General features: G+C 46.7%; 1 protein-coding gene across 1 annotated transcript in view; it reads right to left on the bottom strand.

Moving 5' to 3' along the window:
* The window catches only part of sptb (spectrin, beta, erythrocytic), a 180,141-nt gene that overhangs the window by 140,672 nt on the left and 13,856 nt on the right, over positions 1 to 25,613 (bottom strand). Inside the window, 1 exon segment of the mRNA XM_061896277.1 lies at positions 22,335 to 22,524. Coding sequence (XP_061752261.1) covers positions 22,335 to 22,482 — 148 coding nt within the window. The 5' untranslated portion in view covers positions 22,483 to 22,524.

The following is a 25,613-nucleotide window of genomic DNA, read 5'->3' as shown; positions in this document are numbered from 1 at the left end:
AAATCAGTGTGTAAAGGATATCACCACATGGGCTCGGGAACACAACAGAAAAAAACACTGTCAGTAACTACAGTTGGTCGCTACATCTGTAAGTGCAAGTTAAAACTCCAATATGCAAAGCCACAGCAGTTTATCAACAACACCCGGATACGCTGCGGCTCCGCTGGGCCCCGAGTTCATCTCAGATGACTGATGCAAAGTGAAAAAGTGTTTTGTGGTCTGACGAGTCCACATTTCAATTGTTTTTTGGAAACAGTGGACGTAGTAGTAGTGACCCTGGACCCAAGAGGAAAAGAACCATCCGGATTGTTGTAATTCGATACTCAAAACACCAAGTACTAGAACTAGTACCCTCGTAGTCCCTGAGAATCATCACCAGCGAGGAGAGCAGATTTGTTCTTCCGCAGGGTTAGGGTAAGAAGCATAAATGAAGATATATTCCTAAATTTGCTGCTTAGGTCTAGAGGTTAGGGTTATGTTTAGGATAAGTCGGATAAATGAAGATATATTCCTAAAACTCGCTGCTTATTTTCACACCAGTGATAAGCTAAATTTGTGTCCGAAACAACGTAGCTAGCTAACTAGGGTTAGGGTTGCATGATTCCTTGCTTCTTGTCTGTTTAATAGATGTCATCAGTGTTTGAACCTGACACGAAGGAGCTGAGCCGGAAGGCAAAGCTCTCAATTTACCAGTCGATATACGTTCCCATCCTCACCTATGGTCATGAGCTTTGGGTTATGACCAAAAAAGGACAAATCCTGGGTACAAGCGGCCGAAATGAGTTTCCTCTCCCTTAGAGATAGGGTGAGAAGCTCTGCCATCCGGGAGGAACTCAAAGTAAAGCCGCTGCTCCTCCACATGGAGAGTAGTTGTACCTTTAGAGCGTAGGGCGAGACTGTGACTAAGTGTGCAGCTCCATGCGTCTCCTCATGAGCTAAATTGAACTCTGTCTCTGCATGATTCCTTGCTTCTTGTCTATTTAATAGATGTCATCAGTGTTTGAACCTGACAAGAAGGAGCTGAGCCGGAAGGCTAAGCTGTCAATTTACCGGTCGATCCACGTTCCCATCCTCACCTATGGTCATGAGCTTTGGGTTATGACCGAAAAGGACAAAATCACGGGTACAAGCGGCTGGAATGAGTTTCCAGGTCTCTCCCTTAGAGATAGGGTGAGAAGCTCTGCCATCCGGGAGGAACTCAAAGTAAAGCCGCTGCTCCTCCACATGGAGAGGAGCCAGATGCCACTTTTAGGGCACGTCCTACCGGTAGGAGGCCACGGGGAAGACCCAGGACACGTTGGGAAGACTATGTCTCCCGGCTGGCCTGGGAACGCCTCGGGATCCCCCGGGAAGAGCTGGACGAAGTGGCTGGGGAGAGGGAAGTCTGGGTTTCACTGCTTAGGCTGCTGCCCCCGCGACCCGACCTCGGATAGGCGGAAGAAAAAAGGATGGATGGATGAACAGATGGATGGTGATTATTGTACCTAGTCCATGACATAATTGGTGTAACTATTCAATGATGTAATCATTATTTGAACTATTCAATTACATCATCATTGTACAAACCCCGTTTTCATATGAGTTGGGAAATTGTGTTTGATGTAAATATAAACAGAATACAATGATTTGCAAATCCTTTTCAAGCCATATTCAGTTGAATATGCTACAAAGACAACATATTTGATGTTCAAACTCATACATTTTTTTTTGTGTGCAAATAATAATTAACTTAGAATTTCATGGCTGCAAAACGTGCCAAAGTAGTTGGGAAAGGGCATGTTCACCACTGTGTTACATCACCTTTTCTTTTAACAACACTCAATAAACGTTTGGGAACTGATGAAACTAATTTTTGAAGCTTTGAAAGTGGAATTCTTTCCCATTCTTGTTTTATGTAGAGCTTCAGTCCTTCAACAGTCCGGGGTCTCCGTTGTAATATTTTAGGCTTCATAATGCACCACACATTTTCCATGAGAGACAGGTCTGGACTGCAGGCGGGCCAGGAAAGTACCCGCACTCTTTTACTACAAAGCGACGCTGTTGTAACACGTGGCTTGCTGAAATAAGCAGGGGCTTCCATGATAACGTTGCTTGGATGACAACATATGTTGCTCCAAAACCTGTATGTACCTTTCAGCATTAATGGTGCCCTTCACAGATGTGTAAGTTACCCATGCCTTGGGCACTAATACACTCCCATACCATCACAGATGTTGGCTTTTGAACTTTGCGCCTATACCAATCCGGATGGTTATTTTCCTCCTTGTTCCGAGGACACCACGTCCACAGTTTCCAAATATAATTTGAAATGTGGACTCGTCAGACCACAAAACACTTTTCCACTTTGCATCAGTCCATCTTAGATGAGCTCGGGCCCAGCGAAGCCGGCGGCGTTTCTGGGTGTTGTTGATAAATGGCTTTTGCTTTGCATAGTAGAGTTTTAACTTGCACTTACAGATGTAGCGACCAACTGTAGTTACTGACAGTGGTTTTATGAAGTGTCCCTGAACCCATGTGGTGATATCCTTTCCACACTGATGTCGGTTTTTGATGCAGTACCGCCTGAGAGATCAAAGGTCCGTAATATCATCGCTTACGTGCAGTGATTTCTCCAGATTCTCTGAACTTTTTGATGACTTTACTGACCGTAGATGGTAAAATCCCTAAATTCCTTGCAATAGCTCGTTGAGAAATGTTGTTCTAAAACTGTTCGACAATTTGCTTACAAATTGGTGACCCTCACCCCATCCTTGTTTGTGAATTACTGAGCATTTCATGGAAGCTGCTTTTATACCCAATCATGGCACCCACCTGTTCCCAATTAGCCTGCACACCTGTGGGATGTTCCAAATAAGTGTTTGATGAGCATTCCTCAACTTTATCAGTATTTATTGCCACCTTTCCCAACTTCTTTGTCACGTTTATGAGTTTGAACATCAAATATGTTGTCTTTGTAGCATATTCAACTGAATATGGCTTGAAAAGGATTTGCAAATCATTGTATTCTGTTTATATTTACATCTAACACAATTTCACAACTCATATGGAAACGGGGTTTGTACATTATTCTAAAATCGTTAGAATAACGATTCGCTGGGGCCAAGCTCATCTAAGATGGACTGATGCAAAGTGGAAAAGTGTTCTGTGGTCTGACGAGTCCACATTTCAAATTATTTTTGGAAACTGTGGACGTGGTGTCCTCCGGAACAAAGAGGAAAATAACCATCCAGATTGTTATAGATGCAAAGTGTAAAAGCCAGCATGCGTGATGGTATGGGGGTGCATTAGTGCCCAAGGCATGGGTAACTTACACATCTGTGAAGGCACCATTAATGCTGAAAGGTACATACAGGTTTTGGAACAACATATGTTGTCATCCATGCAACGTTATCATGGACGCCCCTGCTTATTTCAGCAAGACAATGCCAAGACAAGTGTTACAACAGCGTGGCTTTGTAGTAAAAGAGTGCGGGTACTTTCCTGGCCCGCCTGCAGTCCAGACCTGTCTCCCATGGAAAATGTGTGGTGCATTATGAAGCGTAAAATACGACAACTAAGACCCCGGACTGTTGAAGGCCTGAAGCTCTACATAAAACAAGAATGGGAAAGAATTCCACTTTCAAAGCTTCAACAATTAGTTTCCTCAGTTCCCAAACGTTTATTGAGTGTTGTTAAAAGAAAAGGTGATGTAACACAGTGGTGAACATGCCCTTTCCCAACTACTTTGGCACGTGTTGCAGCCATGAAATTCTAAGTTAATTATTATTTGCAGAAAAAAATTGATGAGTTTGAACATCAAATATGTTGTCTTTGTAGCATATTCAACTGAATATGGGTTGAAAAGGATTGCAAATCATTGTATTCTGTTTATGAATTTACATCTAACACAATTTCTCAACTCATATGGAAACGGGGTCTCTAAGTAATTGATTGATTGATTGATTGATGATGATTCCTGGTGATGTTAGGCTGGCACACTATTTGAATCAGTTGTTAAAAGAAAAGGTGATGTAACACAGTGGTGAACATGCCCTTTCCCCAACTACTTTGGCACGTGTTGCAGCCATGAAATTCTAAGTTAATTATTATTTGCACAAAAAAAAAAGTTTATGAGTTTGAACATGAAATAAGTTGTCTTTGTAGCATATTCAACTGAATATGGCTTGAAAAGGATTTGCAAATCATTGTATTCTGTTTATATTTACATCTAACACAATTCCCAACTCATATGGAAATGGGGTTTATTCTAAAATCGTTAGCACATGTTTAAAATGGCTTCCACGGCTAAAAAAAAAAAAGCACCTACTGAACAACACTACTTTTGTTTTAGCTGAGGACTAAAAGTGCAAGCTTTGAACATTTGCTCGCTGCCAGGACGTAAACAAAAAAAAAAACATCTTAATTTTTGATGCAAATGCTGAATTATTCACACAACATGACAGCTGCTGCTGTAAAATCATACATTAGTGCTTTGTTGTTGTTTTCCTTTAAAGGTCTTCACTGTCCGGTCGACGGCGGCGTGTGATGACCTCTGACCCCTGTGTCAGAAGGAGAGCGACTAAACACTCGTCTGTTTCTCTGACTTATTCACTCCGGCGAAAAGCGGCCGTGATGAATGAATTATTCATGCTGATGGCTTTTCCTGTTCTCTTATGTGCTCGTTCACGTTTAATACCTCCTTTTTTTTTTTTTTTTGTCGACGTCAGCTCGTGTTGGACTCCAACTCAAACACACTAACCAGTCGTGTCTGCAAGCAACTCCACACCGCCTCCGTTATACAAACAGTGAAGTCCTCGCCTCGTGTAAATGATGAATAACAACAGAATACTATATTTGCAAACCTTTTTTAACTTATATTCAGTTGAATGGACGGCAAAGCTTTCAAAAAAGCTGGCACAGGTGGCAAAAAAGACTGAGAAGGGTGAGGAGTGCTCGTCAAACAATTATTTGGAACATCCCACAGGTGTGCAGGCTAATTGGGAACAGGTGGGTGCCATGATTGGCTATAAAAGCAGCTTCCGTTCACAAAAAAGGACAGAGCGAGGGGTCACCCACTTTGTCAACAAATGCCTGAGTCAGCAGTTTAAGAACAACATTTCTCAACCAGCTATTGCAAGGAATTTAGGGATGTCACCATCTACGGTCTGTAAAATCATCAAAAGGTTCAGAGAATCTGTAAAAATCACTGCACTTAAGTGATATACAGACCTTGGATCCCCAGGCAGTGCTGCATTAAAAAATCGACATCAGTGTGTAAAGGATATCACCACATGGGCTCAGGAACAACTTCATAAAACCACTGTCAGTAACGACAGTTGGTCCGCTACGTCTGTAAGTGCAAGTTAAAACTCTGCTATGCAAAGCCAAAGTCATTTATCAACAACACCCAGAAATGCCGCCGGCTTCGCTGGGCCGAGCTCAGTCCAAGACGGACTGATGCAAAGTGGGATGTCACCATCTACGCTCCGTAATATCATCAAATGGTCCAGAGGATCTGTAAAAATCACTGGACGTAAGCGATGATATTACGTACCTTGGATCCCTCAGGCGGTGCTGCATCGAAAACCGACATCAGTGTGTAAAGGATATCACCACATGGGCTCAGGAACACTTCAGTAAACCACTGTCAGTAACGACAGTTGGTCGCTACATCTGTAAGTGCAAGTTAAAACTCTATGCAAACCCAAAGTCATTTATCAACAACACCCAGAAATGCCGCCGGCTTCGCTGGGCCCGAGCTCATCCAAGATGGACTGACGCAAAGTGGGATGTCACCATCTACGCTCCGTGATATCATCAAATGGTCCAGAGAATCTGTAAAAATCACCGCACTTAAGTGATGATATTACAGACCTTGGATCCCCCAGGCAGTGCTGCATCGAAAACCGACGTCAGTGTTTAAAGGATATCACCACATGGGCTCAGGAACACTTCATAAAACCACTGTCAGTAACGACAGTTGGTCGCTACATCTGTAAGTGCAAGTTAAAACTCTGCTATGCAAAGCCAAAGTCATTTATCAACAACACCCAGAAATGCCGCCGGCTTCGCTGGGCCCGAGCTCATCCAAGACGGACTGATGCAAAGTGGGAGGTCACCATCTACGCTCCGTAATATCATCAAATGGTCCAGAGAATCTGTAAAAATCACTGCACTTAAGTGATGATATTACAGACCTTGGATCCCTCAGGCGGTGCTGCATCGAAAACCGACATCAGTGTGTAAAGGATATCACCACATGGGCTTAGGAACACTTCATAAAACCACTGTCAGTAACGACAGTTGGTCGCCACGTCTGTAAGTGCAAGTTAAAACTCTGCTATGCAAAGCCAAAGTCATTTATCAACAACACCCAGAAATGCCGCCGGCTTCGCTGGGCCTGAGCTCGTCCAAGACGGACTGATGCAAAGTGGGACATCACCATCTACGCTCCGTAATATCATCAAATGGTCCAGAGAATCTGTAAAAATCACCGCACTTAAGTGATGATATTACAGACCTTGGATCCCTCAGGCGGCGCTGCATCGAAAACCGACATCAGTGTGTAAAGGATATCACCACATGGGTTCAGGAACACTTCAGTAAACCACTGTCAGTAACGACAGTTGGTCGCTACATCTGTAAGTGCAAGTTAAAACTCTACTATGCAAAGCCAAAGTCATTTATCAACAACACCCAGAAATGCCGCCGGCTTCGCTGGGCCCGAGCTCATCCAAGACGCTTGTCCCTATAAAGCCTAAAATACCACAAAGGAGACCCTAGACTGTTGAACAATTTAAGCTGTACATCAAGCAAGAATGGGAAAAAAATCCACTTCAGAAATATGTCTCCTCAGTTCCCAAACGTTTACAGAGTGTTATTAAAAGGAAAGGCCATGTAACACACTGGTAAAAATGCCCTTGTGACAACTTTTTTGCAATGTGTTGCTGCCATTAAATTCTAAGTTAATGATTATTTGCAAACAAAAAAATTAAGTGTCTCAGTGTGAACATTAACATTAGCGTGCTAAAATGCTAGCTGTAACATGCGTCGGGTACATAAATGTTTTATTCTGAGATATGTATCTGAAAAAATGGTAGCATGCTAATGTTAGCATGCATCAAGTACCAATATATGACTACAAAATCATCCCAAAAAAAAATAAAAAATCAAGCATACAGGTACCATTTTTTGTCAAGTAAAAAAATATTTGACGCTGAGGTGTCGACCTCAAAAATAAAGCAAAAAAAGTTAGCATGCTAATATTATAATGCTAAGTTGAGTGATGATTTTGTTCCCTGCTATGTTCCTCGTTAAAGCACTGCTTCATGTTAGCATCCTGCAAGCTAACAAATCTAGCATACTAACAGGTACATTTTTTAGTCATGTAAAATTTGACGCATCCTGAATGCTAACAAATCTAGCATGCTAATGTTAGCATGTTAACAGCTACCATTTTTTTTGTCAAGTAAAATTTGACGCATCCTGCAAGCTAACAAATCTAGCATCCTAACAGGTACCACTTTTTAGTCATGTAAAATTTGACGCATCCTGCAAGCTAACAAATCTAGCATGCTAACAGGTAAAAAATTTTTGTCAAACAAAATTTGACGCATCCTGCAAGCTAACAGCTCTAGCACACTAACGTTAGCATGCTAACAGGTAACATTTGTTTAGTCATGCAAAATTTGACTCATCCTGAAAGCTAACACATCTAGCATGCTAATGTTAACATGCTAACAGGTACCATTTTTTTGTCAAGTAAAATTCGACGCATCCTGCAAGCTAACAAACCTAGCGTGCTAAAAGGTACCATTTTTTGTCAAACAAAATTTGACGCATCCTGCAAGCTAACAAATCTAGCATACTAACGTTAGGTACGACCATATAATCTCTATAAAACACTAGTAACACAATAAGCAGATAAGGGACTTTCTAGAATTATCCTAGTAAATGTGTGTAATAACATCTGAATCGCTCCCACTGTATAGTCTTTTTTTTTCTTTCTAGTCCTTCACTCTAACTTTCCTCATCCACAATTATTTCATCTTCGCTCAAATTAATGGGGAAATCGTCGCTTTCTCGGTCCGAATCGCTCTAGCTGCTGGTGGCCATGATTGTAAACAATGTTCAGATGTGAGGAGCTCCACAACCCGTGACATCACGCGCACATCGTCTGCTACTTCCGGTACAGGCAAGGCTTTTTTATTAGCGACCAAAAGTTCAAACCGACCAAAAGATCTCATTTCAGTCGGCCTTTAAGTGATTGAAGTTCATGGTTTAGTTATTAGCATCCTGCAAGCTAACAAAGACGTGGTGTAACAACAAAGCCTGTGATTGGCTAATAAAAGTTCACCGGGGACGAAAAAAGTGCGGCTTAAAAAAAACAAAAAAAAACCTTGGCGACTTTTTTTTTTTTTTTTTTTTTTAGGGCGTTCAGGCCGTGAATAATTTAGCGTCAAGTCCGCCAACACAAGACAGCAAGGCGCGGGGGGGGGGGGGGAGGAAGCGGAGTTCGGGAAGGTGACATCATGTGACATCATGTGACATCATGTGACATCATGTGACATCATGTGACATGTGGCCCCCGGGGACCCACCGGGGCATACTTGCCAACCCTGAGACCTCCGATTTCGGGAGGTGGGGGGGGGGCGTGGTCAGGGCGTGGGGCGTGGTTAAAAGGGGAGGAGCTTATTTACTGCTACAATTCACCAAGTCAAATATTTCATATATACTTGACTTTCAGTGAATTCTGCTATATATATATATATATATATATATATATATATACATATATATATATATATATATATATATATATAAATATATATATATATATATATATATATATATATATATAAATATAAATACTTAAATTTCAGTGTTTATTTTTTTTTACACATATAAACACACATAACAATCATATACTCATTGTTGAGTTAAGGGTTGAATAGTCCATCCTTGTTCTAGTCTCTGTCACTATTTTTCCAACCATATGCATGTATAGTAGATGGCAGTATTGTCCTGTTTAAGAGTGTCACAAAATTGCTGTTTACGGCAGACGAACTGCTGTACCGTAGACGAAAACGTGACTGCTGTTGTTGTGTGTTGTTGTACCGCGCTGGAAGGACGTTAATGAAACTGCTTAATGACGTTAATGAAACGGACTAATAATAAACAGTATTGTCCTGTTTAAGAGTGACACAACATTGCTGTTTACGGTAGAGAAACTGCTTTACGGTAGACGAAAACGTGACTGCTGTTGTTGTGTGTTGTAACCGTGCTGGGAAGACGTTAATGAAACTGCCTAATGACGTCAATGAAACTGACTAATGACGTTAATGAAACTGCCTAATGACGTTAATAAAACTGACTAATGACGTTAATGAAACTGCCTAATGACGTTAATGAAACTGCCTAATGACGTTAATAAAACTGACTAATGACGTTAATAAAACTGACTAACAATAAACAGTATTGTCCTGTTTAAGAGTGTCACAACATTGCTGTTTACGGCAGACGAACTGCTTTACGGTTGACGAAAACGTGACTGCTGTTGTTGTGTGTTGTTACCATGCTGGGAGGACGTTAATGAAACTGCCTAACAATAAACAGTATTGTCCTGTTTAAGAGTGTCACAACATCGCTATTTACGGCAGACTAACTGCTTTACGGTAGACGAAAACGTGACTGCTTTTGTTGTGTGTGTTACTGCGCTAGTAGGACGTTAATGAAACTGCCTAATGACGTTAATGAAACTGACTAATGACGTTAATGAAACTGCCTAACAATAAACAGTATTGTCCTGTTTAAGAGTGTCACAACATTGCTGTTTACGGCAGATGAACTGCTTTACGGTTGACGAAAACCTGACTGCTGTTGTTGTGTGTTGTTACCATGCTGGGAGGACGTTAATGAAACTGCCTAACAATAAACAGTATTGTCCTGTTTAAGAGTGTCACAACATCGCTATTTACGGCAGACTAACTGCTTTACGGTAGACGAAAACGTGACTGCTGTTGTTGTGTGTGTTACTGCGCTAGTAGGACGTTAATGAAACTGACTAATGACGTTAATGAAACTGCCTAACAATAAACAGTATTGTCCTGTTTAAGAGTGTCACAACATTGCTGTTTACGGCAGATGAACTGCTTTACGGTTGACGAAAACCTGACTGCTGTTGTTGTGTGTTGTAACCGTGCTGGGAAGACGTTAATGAAACTGCCTAATGACGTCAATGAAACTGAATAATGACATTAATGAAACTGCCTAACAATAAACAGTATTGTCCTGTTTAAGAGTGTCACAACATTGCTGTTTACGGCAGATGAACTGCTTTACGGTTGACGAAAACCTGACTGCTGTTGTTGTGTGTTGTAACCGTGCTGGGAAGACGTTAATGAAACTGCCTAATGACGTTAATGAAACTGACTAATGACATTAATGAAACTGCCTAACAATAAACAGTATTGTCCTGTTTAAGAGTGTCACAACATTGCTGTTTACGGCAGATGAACTGCTTTACGGTTGACGAAAACCTGACTGCTGTTGTTGTGTGTTGTAACCGTGCTGGGAAGACGTTAATGAAACTGCCTAACAATAAACAGTACTGTCCTGTTTAAGAGTGTCACAACATTGCTGTTTACAGCAGACGAACTGCTTTACGGTTGACGAAAACGTGACTGCTGTTGTTGTGTGTTGTAACCGTGCTGGGAAGACGTTAATGAAACTGCCTAATGACGTCAATGAAACTGACTAATGACGTTAATGAAACTGACTAACAATAAACGGTATTGTCCTGTTTAAGAGTGTCACAACATTGCTGTTTACGGCAGAGGAACTGCTTTATGGTAGACGAAAACGTGACTGCTGTTGTTGTGTGTTGTTGTACCGCGCTGGGAGGACGTTAATGAAACTGACTAATGACGTTAATGAAACTGCCTAACAATAAACAGTATTGTCCTGTTTAAGAGTGTTACAACATTGCTGTTTACGGCAGACAGTTCTGCTTTACGGTAGACGAAAACGTGACTGCTGTTGTTGTGTGTTGTTACTGCGCTGGGAGGACGTTAATGAAACTGACTAATGACGTTAATGAAACTGACTAATGACGTTAATAAAACTGACTACTGACGTTAATAAAACTGACTAATGACGTTAATGAAACTGACTAATGACGTTAATGAAACTGACTAACAATAAACAGTATTGTCCTGTTTAAGAGTGTCACAACATTGCTGTTTACGGCAGACAAACTGCTTTACGGTAGATGAAAACGTGACTGCTGTTGTTGTGTGTTGTTACCGCGCTGGGAGGACGTTAATGAAACTGACTAATGACGTTAATGAAACAGACTAACAATAAACAGTATTGTCCTGTTTAAGAGTGTCACAACATCGCTATTTACGGCAGACTAACTGCTTTACGGTAGACGAAAACGTGACTGTTGTTGTTGTGTGTTGCTGTACCGCGCTGGGAGAACGTTAATGAAACTGACTAATGACGTTAATGAAACTGCCTAACAATAAACAGTACTGTCCTGTTTAAGAGTGTCACAACATTGCTGTTTACAGCAGACGAACTGCTTTACGGTTGACGAAAACGTGACTGCTGTTGTTGTGTGTTGTAACCGTGCTGGGAAGACGTTAATGAAACTGCCTAATGACGTCAATGAAACTGAATAATGACGTTAATGAAACTGCCTAATGACGTTATGAAACTGACTAATGACGTTAATGAAACTGCCTAACAATAAACAGTATTGTCCTGTTTAAGAGTGTCACAACATTGCTGTTTACGGCAGACAAACTGCTTTACGGTAGACGAAAACGTGACTGCTGTTGTTGTGTGTTGCTGTACCGCGCTGGGAGAACGTTAATGAAACTGACTAATGACGTTAATGAAACTGCCTACCAATAAACAGTACTGTCCTGTTTAAGAGTGTCACAACATTGCTGTTTACAGCAGACGAACTGCTTTACGGTTGACGAAAACGTGACTGCTGTTGTTGTGTGTTGTAACCGTGCTGGGAAGGACGTTAATGAAACTGCCTAATGACGTTATGAAACTGACTAATGACGTTAATGAAACTGACTAATGACATTAATGAAACTGCCTAACAATAAACAGTATTGTCCTGTTTAAGAGTGTCACAACATTGCTGTTTACGGCAGACAAACTGCTTTACGGTTGACGAAAACGTGACTGCTGTTGTTGTGTGTTGTTACCATGCTGGGAAGACGGCAATGAAACTGCCTAACAATAAACCCACATAAGAAACCAAGACCTCACCCTCGATCATTCTACAGTTATAACGTCACTGGGCAGACACGCTGTTTATATTGTGGGAAAGCGGACGTGAAAACAGGCTGTCCTCACTCAGGTCCGCATGGAGCTGGAGGGGGCGTGGCCTCCAGCTCCGCGTGAATTTTGGGAGAAAATTTGTTCCGGGAGAGGCGCTGAATTTCGGGAGTCTCCCGGAAAATCCGGGAGGGTTGGCAAGTATGCACGAGGGGGACATGTGGACCACGGGGACCCACGAGGGTGACGACATGTGGCCCCCGGGGACCCACGAGGGTGACGACATGTGGCCCCCGGGGACCCACGAGGGTGACGACATGTGGCCCCCGGGGACTCAGGAGTTCGTACCTTGCAGTTGCCTGAAGCGTCCGTCCAGGATGGAGTTGAAGTAAATGTTGGAGGCGCTGCTGCTCAGCCAGCGCGCCCTCTTCATACTCCGGGCGGAAGTGGACGAGGAGGGGGAAGTGTGTCGCGGACGTCCAGGTGCGCGCGCAGACGACGACAGCGACGAGACGGCCGGGACCCCCGGGAGAGAGAGCGGCTGGTGGAGCGGCAGAGCGCCGTTCTTCTCCGGGTGATGCTCCTGCCGCTTCCCGCCGCCCCGCGGGGGCTTCTTGGGCTCATGTCGGTGCACCGGCGGTGTACTCCTGCTGCGGGCGGCAATCACGCCGAGCCTCGCCGGGCTCTGCTTGTCCGCCGCGGGGTAATCCTGGATCCTGGGCGCGTTTTCCCTGGTGCCGGACTTCAGGCTGATCCTCACCTCCCTGAGGCGGGGTTGGCTGACGGGGGTCCTCAGCAGACACGGGCTGCTCATCTTCAACCTGCGGCGTCTCTGCTCGCCTCCTTCCCGGTGCCTGCTCCCGGTGGCCCCGCCCCCCGCCCCCCACGCACACTCTCCTCCTCTCCCGCTCCTCTGATGATGCCGCCACGATCAGGCTTTTTTAGCAGCACGCAGCAGCTTTCAGGTAAGCAGGTCTTTGTTGTCGCTGCACAAATACTAACCCTGTTTCCATGTGAGTTGGGAAACTGTGTTAGATGTAAATATAAATCATTTTCAACCCATATTCAGTTGAATATGCTACAAAGACAACATATTTGATGTTCAAACTCATAAACATTTTTTCCTGCAAATAATAATTAACTTAGAATTTCATGGCTGCAACACGTGCGAAAGTAGTTGGGAAAGGGCATGTTCACCACTGTGTTACATCACCTTTTCTTTTAACAACACTCAATAAACGTTTGGGAACTGAGGAAACTAATTGTTGAAGCTTTGAAAGTGGAATTCTTTCCAATTCTTGTTTTATGTAGAGCTTCAGTCCTTCAACAGTCCGGGGTCGCCGCTGTCCTATTTTACGCTTCATAATGCGCCACACATTTTCCATGGGAGACAAGTCTGGACTGCAGGCGGGCCAGGAAAGTACCCACACTCTTTTACTACGAAGCTACGTTGTTGTAACACTTGTCTTGCTGAAATAAGCAGGGGCGTCCATGATAACATATGTTGTTCCAAAACCTGTATTGACTAATCAGCATTAATGGTGCCTTCACAGATGTGTAAGTTACCCATGCCTTGGGCACTAATACACCCCCATACCATCACACATGCTGGCTTTTACACTTTGCGCCTATAACAATCTGGATGGTTATTTTCCTCTTTGTTCCGGAGGACACCACATCCACAGTTTCCAAATATAATTTGAAATGTGAACTTGTCAGACCACAGAACACTTTTCCCACTTTGCATCAGTCCATCTTAGATGAGCTCGGGCCCAGCCAAGCCGGCGGCGTTCCTGGGTGTTGTTGATAAATGGGTTTGGTTTGCATAGTAGAGTTTTAACTTGCACTTACAGATGTAGCGACCAACTGTAGTTACTGACAGTGGTTTTATGAAGTGTTTCTGAGCCCATATGGTGATATCCTTTACACACTGATGTCGGGTTTTGATGCAGTACCGCCTGAGGGATCAAAGGTCCGTAATATCACAGATTTCTCCAGATTCTCTGAACTTTTTGATGACTTTACAGACCGTAGATGGTAAAATCCCTAAATTCCTTGCAATAGGTCGTTGAGAAATGTTCTAAAACTGTTCGACAATTTGCTTACAAAGTGGTGACCCTCACCCCATCCTTGTTTGTGAATTACTTAGCATTTCATGGAAGCTGCTTTTATACCCAATCATGGCACCCACCTGTTCCCAATTAGCCTGCACACCTGTGGGATGTTCCAAATAAGTGTTTGATGAGCTTTTCTCAACTTAATCAGTATTTATTGCCACCTTTCCCAACTTATTTGTCACGTGTTGCTGGCATCAAATTCTAAAGTTAATGATTATTTGCAAAAAAATAAAGTTTATCAGTTTGAACATCAAATATGTTGTCTTTGTAGCATATTCAACTGAATATGGCTTGAAAAGGATTTGCAAATCATTGTATTCTGTTTATATTTACATCTAACACAATTTCCCAACTCATATAGAAACGGGGTTTGTAGATCCACTATGCACTAGACTCTCACTATTATGTTAGATCCACTATGGACTGGACTCTCACTATTGTTAGCTCCACTATGGACTGGACTCTCACTATTATGTTGGATCCACTATGGACTGGACTCTCACTATTATGTTAGATCCACTATGGACTGGACTCCCACTATTATGTTAGATCCACTATGGACTGGACTCTCACTATTGTTAGCTCCACTATGGACTGGACTCTCACTATTATGTTGGATCCACTATGGACTGGACTCTCACTATTATGTTAGATCCACTATGGACTGGACTCTCACTATTATGTTAGATCCACTATGGACTGGACTCTCACTATTGTTAGATCCACTATGGACTGGACTCTCACTATTATGTTAGATCCACTATGGACTGGACTCTCACTATTATGTTAGATCCACTATGGACTGGACTCTCACTATTATGTTAGATCCACTATGGATTGGACTCTCACTATTATGTTAGATCCACTATGGACTGGACTCACTATTATGTTAGATCCACTATGGACTGGACTCTCACTATTGTATTAGATCCACTATGGACTGGACTCTCACTATTATGTTAGATCCACTATGGACTGGACTCTCACTATTGTATTAGATCCACTATGGACTGGACTCTCACTATTATGTTAGATCCACTATGGACTGGACTCTCACTATTATGTTAGATCCACTATGGACTGGACTTTCACAATATTATGTTAGATCCACTATGGACTGGACTCTCACTATTATGTTAGATCCACTATGGACTGGACTCTCACACTATTATGTTAGATCCACAATGGACTGGACTCTCACTATTATGTTAGATTCACTATGGACTGGACTTTCACAATATTATGTTAGATCCACTATGGACTGGACTCTCACTATTATGTTAGATCCACTATGGACTGGACTCTCACACTATTATGTTAGATCCACTATGGACTGGACTCTCACTATTATGTTAGATCCACTATGGACTGGACTCTCACTATTATGTTAGATCCACTATGGACTGGACTCTCACACTATTATGTTAGATCCACTATGGACTGGACTCTCACACTATTATGTTAGATCCATTTGACGTCCATTGCATTAGGTCTCCCCTAGAGGGAGGGGGGGGGGCACCCACATCTGCAGTCCTCTCCAAGGTTTCTCATAGTCATTCACATTGACATCCCACTAGATTGTGAGTTTTTCCTTGCCCTTGTGGGATCTGAACAGAGGATGTGGTTGTGGTTTGTGCAGCCCTTTGAGACACTTGTGATTTAGGGCTATATAAATAAACATTGATCGATTAAAAAACATTGAGTGAAGCCTAAAAAGATTACAATAAATATTGTATTGGTTGTGAAAAAAAGTTAGGACACCCCTGCTGTAAATTCTACCAACAGAAACTAAAATAGGAGTCAAATTTTACTTCAAAACTGAGCGTTATTTTCCCTGTAAGGACAGATTTTTATTGGGTGGCATTAAAAAAAAAAAAACACTTGCTGTGATTATACTGCCTGACCCTAAAAGGGACAAGCGGTAGCAAATGGATGGATGGATGAGCGTCAGCATTCCAACAATCTATTTTTAAAAGCTGATATGTGACAACATTCTGCAAAGTCGAGCAGCTGTCTGCCTCCGTCACGCACCAACAAGCATCCTGGGAATGTGGGAGCCATCCCAGGGCCGAGTGAGACCTCCTCCCAATAGACCATCCATCCCAGGGCCGAGTGAGACCTCCTCCCAATAGACCGAGTGAGACCTCCTCCCAATAGACCATCCATCCCAGGGCCGAGTGAGACCTCCCCCCAATAGATCATCCATCCCAGGGCCGAGTGAGACCTCCCCCCAATAGACCATCCATCCCAGGGCCGAGTGAGACCTCCCTCCAATAGACCATCCATCCCAGGGCCGAGTGAGACCTCCCCCCAATAGATCATCCATCCCAGGGCCGAGTGAGACCTCCCTCCAATAGACCATCCATCCCAGGGCCGAGTGAGACCTCCCTCCAATAGACCATCCATCCCAGGGCCGAGTGAGACCTCCCTCCAATAGACCATCCATCCCAGGGCCGAGTGAGACCTCCCTCCAATAGACCATCCATCCCAGGGCCGAGTGAGACCTCCCTCCAATAGACCATCCATCCCAGGGCCGAGTGAGACCTCCCTCCAATAGACCATCCATCCCAGGGCCGAGTGAGACCTCCCCCCAATAGATCATCCATCCCAGGGCCGAGTGAGACCTCCCTCCAATAGACCATCCATCCCAGGGCCGAGTGAGACCTCCCTCCAATAGACCATCCATCCCAGGGCCGAGTGAGACCTCCCCCCAATAGACCATCCATCCCAGGGCCGAGTGAGACCTCCCCCCAATAGACCATCCATCCCAGGGCCGAGTGAGACCTCCCCCCAATAGACCATCCATCCCAGGGCCGAGTGAGACCTCCCCCCAATAGACCATCCATCCCAGGGCCGAGTGAGACCTCCCCCCAATAGACCATCCATCCCAGGGCCGAGTGAGACCTCCCCCCAATAGACCATCCATCCCAGGGCCGAGTGAGACCTCCCCCCAATAGACCATCCATCCCAGGGCCGAGTGAGACCTCCCCCCAATAGACCATCCATCCCAGGGCCGAGTGAGACCTCCCCCCAATAGACCATCCATCCCAGGGCCGAGTGAGACCTCCCTCCAATAGACCATCCATCCCAGGGCCGAGTGAGACCTCCCTCCAATAGACCATCCATCCCAGGGCCGAGTGAGACCTCCCCCCAATAGACCATCCATCCCAGGGCCGAGTGAGACCTCCCCCCAATAGACCATCCATCCCAGGGCCGAGTGAGACCTCCCTCCAATAGACCATCCATCCCAGGGCCGAGTGAGACCTCCCCCCCAATAGACCATCCATCCCAGGGCCGAGTGAGACCTCCCCCCAATAGACCATCCATCCCAGGGCCGAGTGAGACCTCCCCCCAATAGACCATCCATCCCAGGGCCGAGTGAGACCTCCCCCAATAGACCATCCATCCCAGGGCCGAGTGAGACCTCCCCTCAATAGACCGAGTGAGACCTCCCCCCAATAGACCGAGTGAGACCTCCCCCCAATAGACCATCCATCCCAGGGCCGAGTGAGACCTCCCCCCAATAGACCATCCATCCCAGGGCCGAGTGAGACCTCCCCCCAATAGACCGAGTGAGACCTCCCCCCAATAGACCATCCATCCTAGGGCCGAGTGAGACCTCCCCCCAATAGACCGAGTGAGACCTCCCCCCAATAGACCATCCATCCCAGGGCCGAGTGAGACCTCCCCCCAATAGACCGAGTGAGACCTCCCCCCAATAGACCATCCATCCCAGGGCCGAGTGAGACCCCCCCCCAATAGACCATCCATCCCAGGGCCGAGTGAGACCTCCCCCCAATAGACCATCCATCCCAGGGCCGAGTGAGACCTCACCCCAATAGACCATCCATCCTAGGGCCGAGTGAGACCTCCTCCCAATAGACCGAGTGAGACCTCCCCCCAATAGACCGAGTGAGACCTCCCCCCAATAGACCATCCATCCCAGGGCCAAGTGAGACCTCCCCCCAATAGACCGAGTGAGACCTCCCCCCAATAGACCGAGTGAGACCTCCCCCCAATAGACCATCCATCCCAAGGCCGAGTGAGACCTCCCCCCAATAGACCGAGTGAGACCTCCCCCCAATAGACCATCCATCCCAGGGCCGAGTGAGACCTCCCCTCAATAGACCGAGTGAGACCTCCCCCCAATAGACCGAGTGAGACCTCCCCCCAATAGACCATCCATCCCAGGGCCGAGTGAGACCTCCCCCCAATAGACCGAGTGAGACCTCCCCCCAATAGACCATCCATCCCAGGGCCGAGTGAGACCTCCCCTCAATAGACCGAGTGAGACCTCCCCCCAATAGACCATCCATCCCAGGGCCGAGTGAGACCTCCCCCCAATAGACCATCCATCCCAAGGCAGAGTGAGACCTCCCCTCAATAGACCATCCATCCCAAGGCCGAGTGAGACCTCCCCCCAATAGACCGAGTGAGACCTCCCCCCAATAGACCATCCATCCCAGGGCCGAGTGAGACCTCCCCTCAATAGACCGAGTGAGACCTCCCCCCAATAGACCGAGTGAGACCTCCCCCCAATAGACCATCCATCCCAGGGCCGAGTGAGACCTCCCCCCAATAGACCGAGTGAGACCTCCCCCCAATAGACCATCCATCCCAAGGCCGAGTGAGACCTCCCCCCAATAGACCGAGTGAGACCTCCCCCCAATAGACCATCCATCCCAGGGCCGAGTGAGACCTCCCCCCAATAGACCATCCATCCCAAGGCAGAGTGAGACCTCCCCTCAATAGACCATCCATCCCAGGGCCGAGTGAGACCTCCCCCCAATAGACCGAGTGAGACCTCCCCCCAATAGACCGAGTGAGACCTCCCCCCAATAGACCATCCATCCCAGGGCCGAGTGAGACCTCCCCTCAATAGACCATCCATCCCAGGGCCGAGTGAGACCTCCCCCCAATAGACCGAGTGAGACCTCCCCCCAATAGACCGAGTGAGACCCCCCCCCCAATAGACCATCCATCCCAGGGCCGAGTGAGACCTCCCCCCAATAGACCATCCATCCCAAGGCCGAGTGAGACCTCCCCCCAATAGACCGAGTGAGACCTCCCCCCAATAGACCATCCATCCCAGGGCCGAGTGAGACCTCCCCCCAATAGACCATCCATCCCAGGGCCGAGTGAGACCTCCCCCCAATAGACCATCCATCCCAAGGCCGAGTGAGACCTCCCCCCAATAGACCGAGTGAGACCTCCCCCCAATAGACCATCCATCCCAGGGCCGAGTGAGACCTCCCCCCAATAGACCATCCATCCCAGGGCCGAGTGAGACCTCCCCCCAATAGACCGAGTGAGACCTCCCCCCAATAGACCATCCATCCCAAGGCCGAGTGAGACCTCCCCCCAATAGACCGAGTGAGACCTCCCCCCCAATAGACCGAGTGAGACCTCCCCCCAATAGACCGAGTGAGACCTCCCCCCAATAGACCGAGTGAGACCTCCCCCCAATAGACCATCCATCCCAGGGCCGAGTGAGACCTCCCCCCAATAGACCATCCATCCCAGGGCCGAGTGAGACCTCCCCCCAATAGACCGAGTGAGACCTCCCCCCAATAGACCATCCATCCCAAGGCCGAGTGAGACCTCCCCCCAATAGACCGAGTGAGACCTCCCCCCAATAGACCGAGTGAGACCCCCCCCCCAATAGACCGAGTGAGACCTCTCCCCAATAGACCGAGTGAGACCTCCCCCCAATAGACCGAGTGAGACCTCTCCCCAATAGACAGAGTCTGACCTACCCCCAATAGACCGAGTGAGACCTCCCCCCAATAGACCGAGTGAGACCTCCCCCCAATAGACCATCCATCCCAGGGCCGAGTGAGACCTCCCCTCAATAGACCATCCATCCCAGGGCCGAGTGAGACCTCCCCCCAATAGACCGAGTGAGACCTCCCCCCAATAGACCGAGTGAGACCCCCCCCCAATAGACCATCCATCCCAGGGCCGAGTGAGACCTCCCCCCAATAGACCATCCATCCCAAGGCCGAGTGAGACCTCCCCCCAATAGACCGAGTGAGACCTCCCCCCAATAGACCGAGTGAGACCTCCCCCCAATAGACCATCCATCCCAGGGCCGAGTGAGACCTCCCCTCAATAGACCATCCATCCCAAGGCCGAGTGAGACCTCCCCCCAATAGACCGAGTGAGACCTCCCCCCAATAGACCGAGTGAGACCTCCCCCCAATAGACCATCCATCCCAGGGCCGAGTGAGACCTCCCCTCAATAGACCATCCATCCCAAGGCCGAGTGAGACCTCCCCCCAATAGACCGAGTGAGACCTCCCCCCAATAGACCGAGTGAGACCTCCCCCCAATAGACCATCCATCCCAGGGCCGAGTGAGACCTCCCCCCAATAGACCGAGTGAGACCTCCCCCCAATAGACCATCCATCCCAAGGCCGAGTGAGACCTCCCCCCAATAGACCGAGTGAGACCTCCCCCCCAATAGACCGAGTGAGACCTCCCCCCAATAGACCGAGTGAGACCCCCCCCCCCAATAGACCGAGTGAGACCTCCCCCCAATAGACCGAGTGAGACCTCCCCCCCAATAGACCGAGTGAGACCTCCCCCCAATAGACCGAGTGAGACCCCCCCCCCAATAGACCGAGTGAGACCTCCCCCCAATAGACCGAGTGAGACCTCCCCCCAATAGACCGAGTGAGACCTCCCCCCAATAGACCATCCATCCCAGGGCCGAGTGAGACCTCCCCCCAATAGACCATCCATCCCAGGGCCGAGTGAGACCTCCCCCCAATAGACCGAGTGAGACCTCCCCCCAATAGACCATCCATCCCAAGGCCGAGTGAGACCTCCCCCCAATAGACCGAGTGAGACCTCCCCCCAATAGACCGAGTGAGACCCCCCCCCCAATAGACCGAGTGAGACCTCTCCCCAATAGACCGAGTGAGACCTCCCCCCAATAGACCGAGTGAGACCTCTCCCCAATAGACAGAGTCTGACCTACCCCCAATAGACCGAGTGAGACCTCCCCCCAATAGACCGAGTGAGACCTCCCCCCAATAGACCATCCATCCCAGGGCCGAGTGAGACCTCCCCTCAATAGACCATCCATCCCAGGGCCGAGTGAGACCTCCCCCCAATAGACCGAGTGAGACCTCCCCCCAATAGACCGAGTGAGACCCCCCCCCAATAGACCATCCATCCCAGGGCCGAGTGAGACCTCCCCCCAATAGACCATCCATCCCAAGGCCGAGTGAGACCTCCCCCCAATAGACCGAGTGAGACCTCCCCCCAATAGACCGAGTGAGACCTCCCCCCAATAGACCATCCATCCCAGGGCCGAGTGAGACCTCCCCTCAATAGACCATCCATCCCAAGGCCGAGTGAGACCTCCCCCCAATAGACCGAGTGAGACCTCCCCCCAATAGACCGAGTGAGACCTCCCCCCAATAGACCATCCATCCCAGGGCCGAGTGAGACCTCCCCTCAATAGACCATCCATCCCAAGGCCGAGTGAGACCTCCCCCCAATAGACCGAGTGAGACCTCCCCCCAATAGACCGAGTGAGACCTCCCCCCAATAGACCATCCATCCCAGGGCCGAGTGAGACCTCCCCCCAATAGACCGAGTGAGACCTCCCCCCAATAGACCATCCATCCCAAGGCCGAGTGAGACCTCCCCCCAATAGACCGAGTGAGACCTCCCCCCCAATAGACCGAGTGAGACCTCCCCCCAATAGACCGAGTGAGACCCCCCCCCCCAATAGACCGAGTGAGACCTCCCCCCAATAGACCGAGTGAGACCTCCCCCCCAATAGACCGAGTGAGACCTCCCCCCAATAGACCGAGTGAGACCCCCCCCCCAATAGACCGAGTGAGACCTCCCCCCAATAGACCGAGTGAGACCTCCCCCCAATAGACCGAGTGAGACCTCCCCCCAATAGACCATCTCTGCACCTACCTGCAAGAGCTTTGATCCGAGATCGCTCGAAGAGTCTGGCAGAACTGTTGTCGTTGTCCAGCTCCTCGTCGGGCAGCTCGAAGCGAGTGTTGACCCGACTGTACTGTTGTGTGATCTCCACGTTGTCGAAGTCTGTGGTGGACGTCATGGTGCCGGACTCGGCCTCGGGTGGGGAGGACAAGATTGTCGTCTGGGAGAAACGGAGCAGGGGGTACAGTTTATGGTGGAGGATTTTGTCACTTTTTTTTTTTTTTTTACAGAAAAAACCGGTCCTGAGGTGTTTGGGAGGAAGAATGGAGTGATTTTTTTAAAAAATGTCATTGTGGCTTGTGCAGCCCTTTGAGACATTTGTGATTAAAGTCTATATAAGTCAACTTTGATTGATTGATTGTTTTTTTTCTTAAAGTGGAGTAAAGGAGCAAATGAGTGAAATCTGCCATGCGGAATGTTTTTTTTTTTTCTTTAAAAATGCTCAAAATATAATTGTGAAGTTAAAGTAGCAATGATTGTCACACACACACTAGATGTGGTGAAATTATTCTCTGCATTTGAGCCATCACTCTTGATCACCCCCTGGGAGGTGAGGGGAGCAGTGGGCAGCAGCGGTGGCTACGCCCAGGAATAATTTATGCGATTTAACCCCCAATTCCAACCATTAATGCTAATGGCTCCCATTTTTATAGTCTTTGGTATGAGTTGTCCGGGATTTGGACTCACGACCTACCCATCTCAGGGCGGACACTCTAACCACTAGACCACTAGTAACGAGCAGGTCGCATCGTGGTGCACATTTCGTTCTCCCAGGAATGCTTACAGGCTTCGGACACAGCATGAAGGTAAAAACTAATGATTTATTTAGAAATAAATCAGACTTCAACAAAGAAAAAACGTGCTCATAGCACTTAAGGCAAAAAAACTAAAAGAGCTAGCATGGGAGCTAGAAGACAAAGAGACTAGCGTGGAAGCTAGCAGGTAGCGAGCAGGAAACAGACGTCGTCACTTCTTGTACAAAAAACAAACTAAGAAGCCAGACTGACTGACTGGAGAAGGCAGGCTTAAATAATGACTCTTACCAAGTTTCAGCTTTGCAACCATAAATGGTAAATGGGTTATACTTGTAGAGCGCTTTTCTACCTTCAAGGTACTCAAAGCGCTTTGACACTATTTCCACATTTACCCATCCACACACACATTCACACACTGATGGAGGGAGCTGCCATGCAAGGCCCTAAGCACAAACCATCACGGGCAAGGGTGAAGTGTCTTGCCCAAGGACACAACAGGCGTGACGAGGTTGCTAGAAGGTGGGGATTGAACCAGGAACCCTCTTCCAACCGCGCCACGCCACACATACTCCCCCCGGAACCCAAAGACTTTGGTTTCCCGGTATAGCTCGGTTGGTAGAGTGGCCGTGCCAGCAACTTGAGGGTTGCAGGTTCAATCCCCGCTTCCGCCATCCTAGTCACTGCCGTTGTGTCCTTGGGCAAGACACTTTACCCACCTGCTCCCAGTGCCACCCACACTGGTTTGAATGTAACTTAGATATTGGCTTTCACTATGTAAAGCGCTTTGAGTCACTAGAGAAAAGCGCTATATAAATATAATTCACTTCACTTCACGACTTACCCACCTCAGGGCGGACACTCTAACCCAGGGGTCGGGAACCTATGGTTCTGGAGCCAGATGTGGCTCTTTTGACAACAGCATCTGGCTCTCAGATAAATCTCAGCTGATATCGCTTACAAGGATAATTAATGATAAATTCCACTGGTAATCAAAGTGTTAAAAATAACATAAAAAAATATATAAAACTTTCTCATGCATTTCAATCCATCCGTCCATTTTCTACCGCACCTGTTCAAGAAGTCGCATCGATGGTAAGAAGTATTTTATTTATTATTGCTTAGCTTCGGAACAACAATGTTATTAAAAAGAATTAGTGAAGTGAATTATATTTATATAGCGCTTTTCTCCATTGACTCAAAGCGCTTTACATCTCCATCCATCCATCCATTTTCTACAGTGTACACCCTGGACAAGACTCCACCTCATCACAGGCGGTTAACATAGTGAAACCTAATATCTAAGTGACATTTAAACCAGTGTGGGTGGCACTGGGAGCAGGTGGGTAAAGTGTCTTGCCCAAGGACACAACGGCAGTGACTAGGATGGCGGAAGCGGGGATCGAACCTGGAACCCTCAAGTTGCTGGCACGGCCACTCTACCAACCGAGCTATACCATCCCTATACAAGAGACTTAATATACTTGTAAAATGTTGGTCTTACTTAACCCTTCTATTATGTTGAGGGTCAATTTGACCCATTTCAGTTTTTGTGTTTATCAAAGTACTGGTTATCCTTTCTTTTTCTTGCTGAAATCTGGTGACTTTTCCTCATCTAGGGTCATGAACTGGTGTGTAAAATCTGGACACTTTGTTGTGTAGTGGAATGTCTTGCAGAGTGTGTATACAAAGATGATGTTGTGGGTCATTTTGACCCAGACACTTTAATGTGGGTAAATAGCCAAACTAAACAAGTCTCTTTGATGTACTGTTTACTTTGATGTACAATTGTTAGTATTTTGATTGCCTCTGAGACCCAGAGCCAGGTGTGTGAAGAGAGGGAACTTTCTCAAACGTGTCCTTGTCACTGTTCTCATGTCATCTCTTTGACAAACTCACCAAAAATTAGCTCCAGAAGGATGACGTCTGAGGAGAAAAGGACAAGTGTGAGAAAGTTCCCTCTCTTCACACACCTGGCTCTGGGTCTCAGAGACAATCAAAATACAAACAATTGTACATCAAAGTAAAAAGTACATCAAGGAGTCATGTTTATTTTTGGATCTGAACAGCTATTTACCCACATTAAAGCGCCTGGGTCAAAATGACTCGCAACATCATCTTTTTATACAAACATTCCACTACACAACAAAGTGTCCAGATTTACACACCAGTTCATGACCCTAGATGAGGAAAAGTCACCAGATTTCAGCAAGAAAAAGAAAGGATAACCAGTACTTTGATCAACACAAAAACTGAAATGGGTCAAATTGACCCTTAACATAATACAATTGGAATAAAAACTGTATTGTATGTCACTTTTCTAAATGTTTATACAACCTAAAATAAAATTGTTATTGGTTTAACCTCTTTTCTTGACTGTTTTGAGTGCATTTACACAGTACGGGTCAAAACGACCCACAACATAATCAATGTCATTTTTTTCCAACATAATACAAGGGTTAAAAATGCTTGCATTTAGTTGTATTCAGTGTTAAAA

The sequence above is a fragment of the Nerophis ophidion genome, linkage group LG03 (assembly GCF_033978795.1).
Source record: "Nerophis ophidion isolate RoL-2023_Sa linkage group LG03, RoL_Noph_v1.0, whole genome shotgun sequence".
In the NCBI taxonomy this organism is placed as follows: Eukaryota; Metazoa; Chordata; class Actinopteri; order Syngnathiformes; family Syngnathidae; genus Nerophis; species Nerophis ophidion.
Note: the sequence above shows the minus strand (reverse complement) of the source record. Positions and strands in the feature narration are given on the sequence as shown.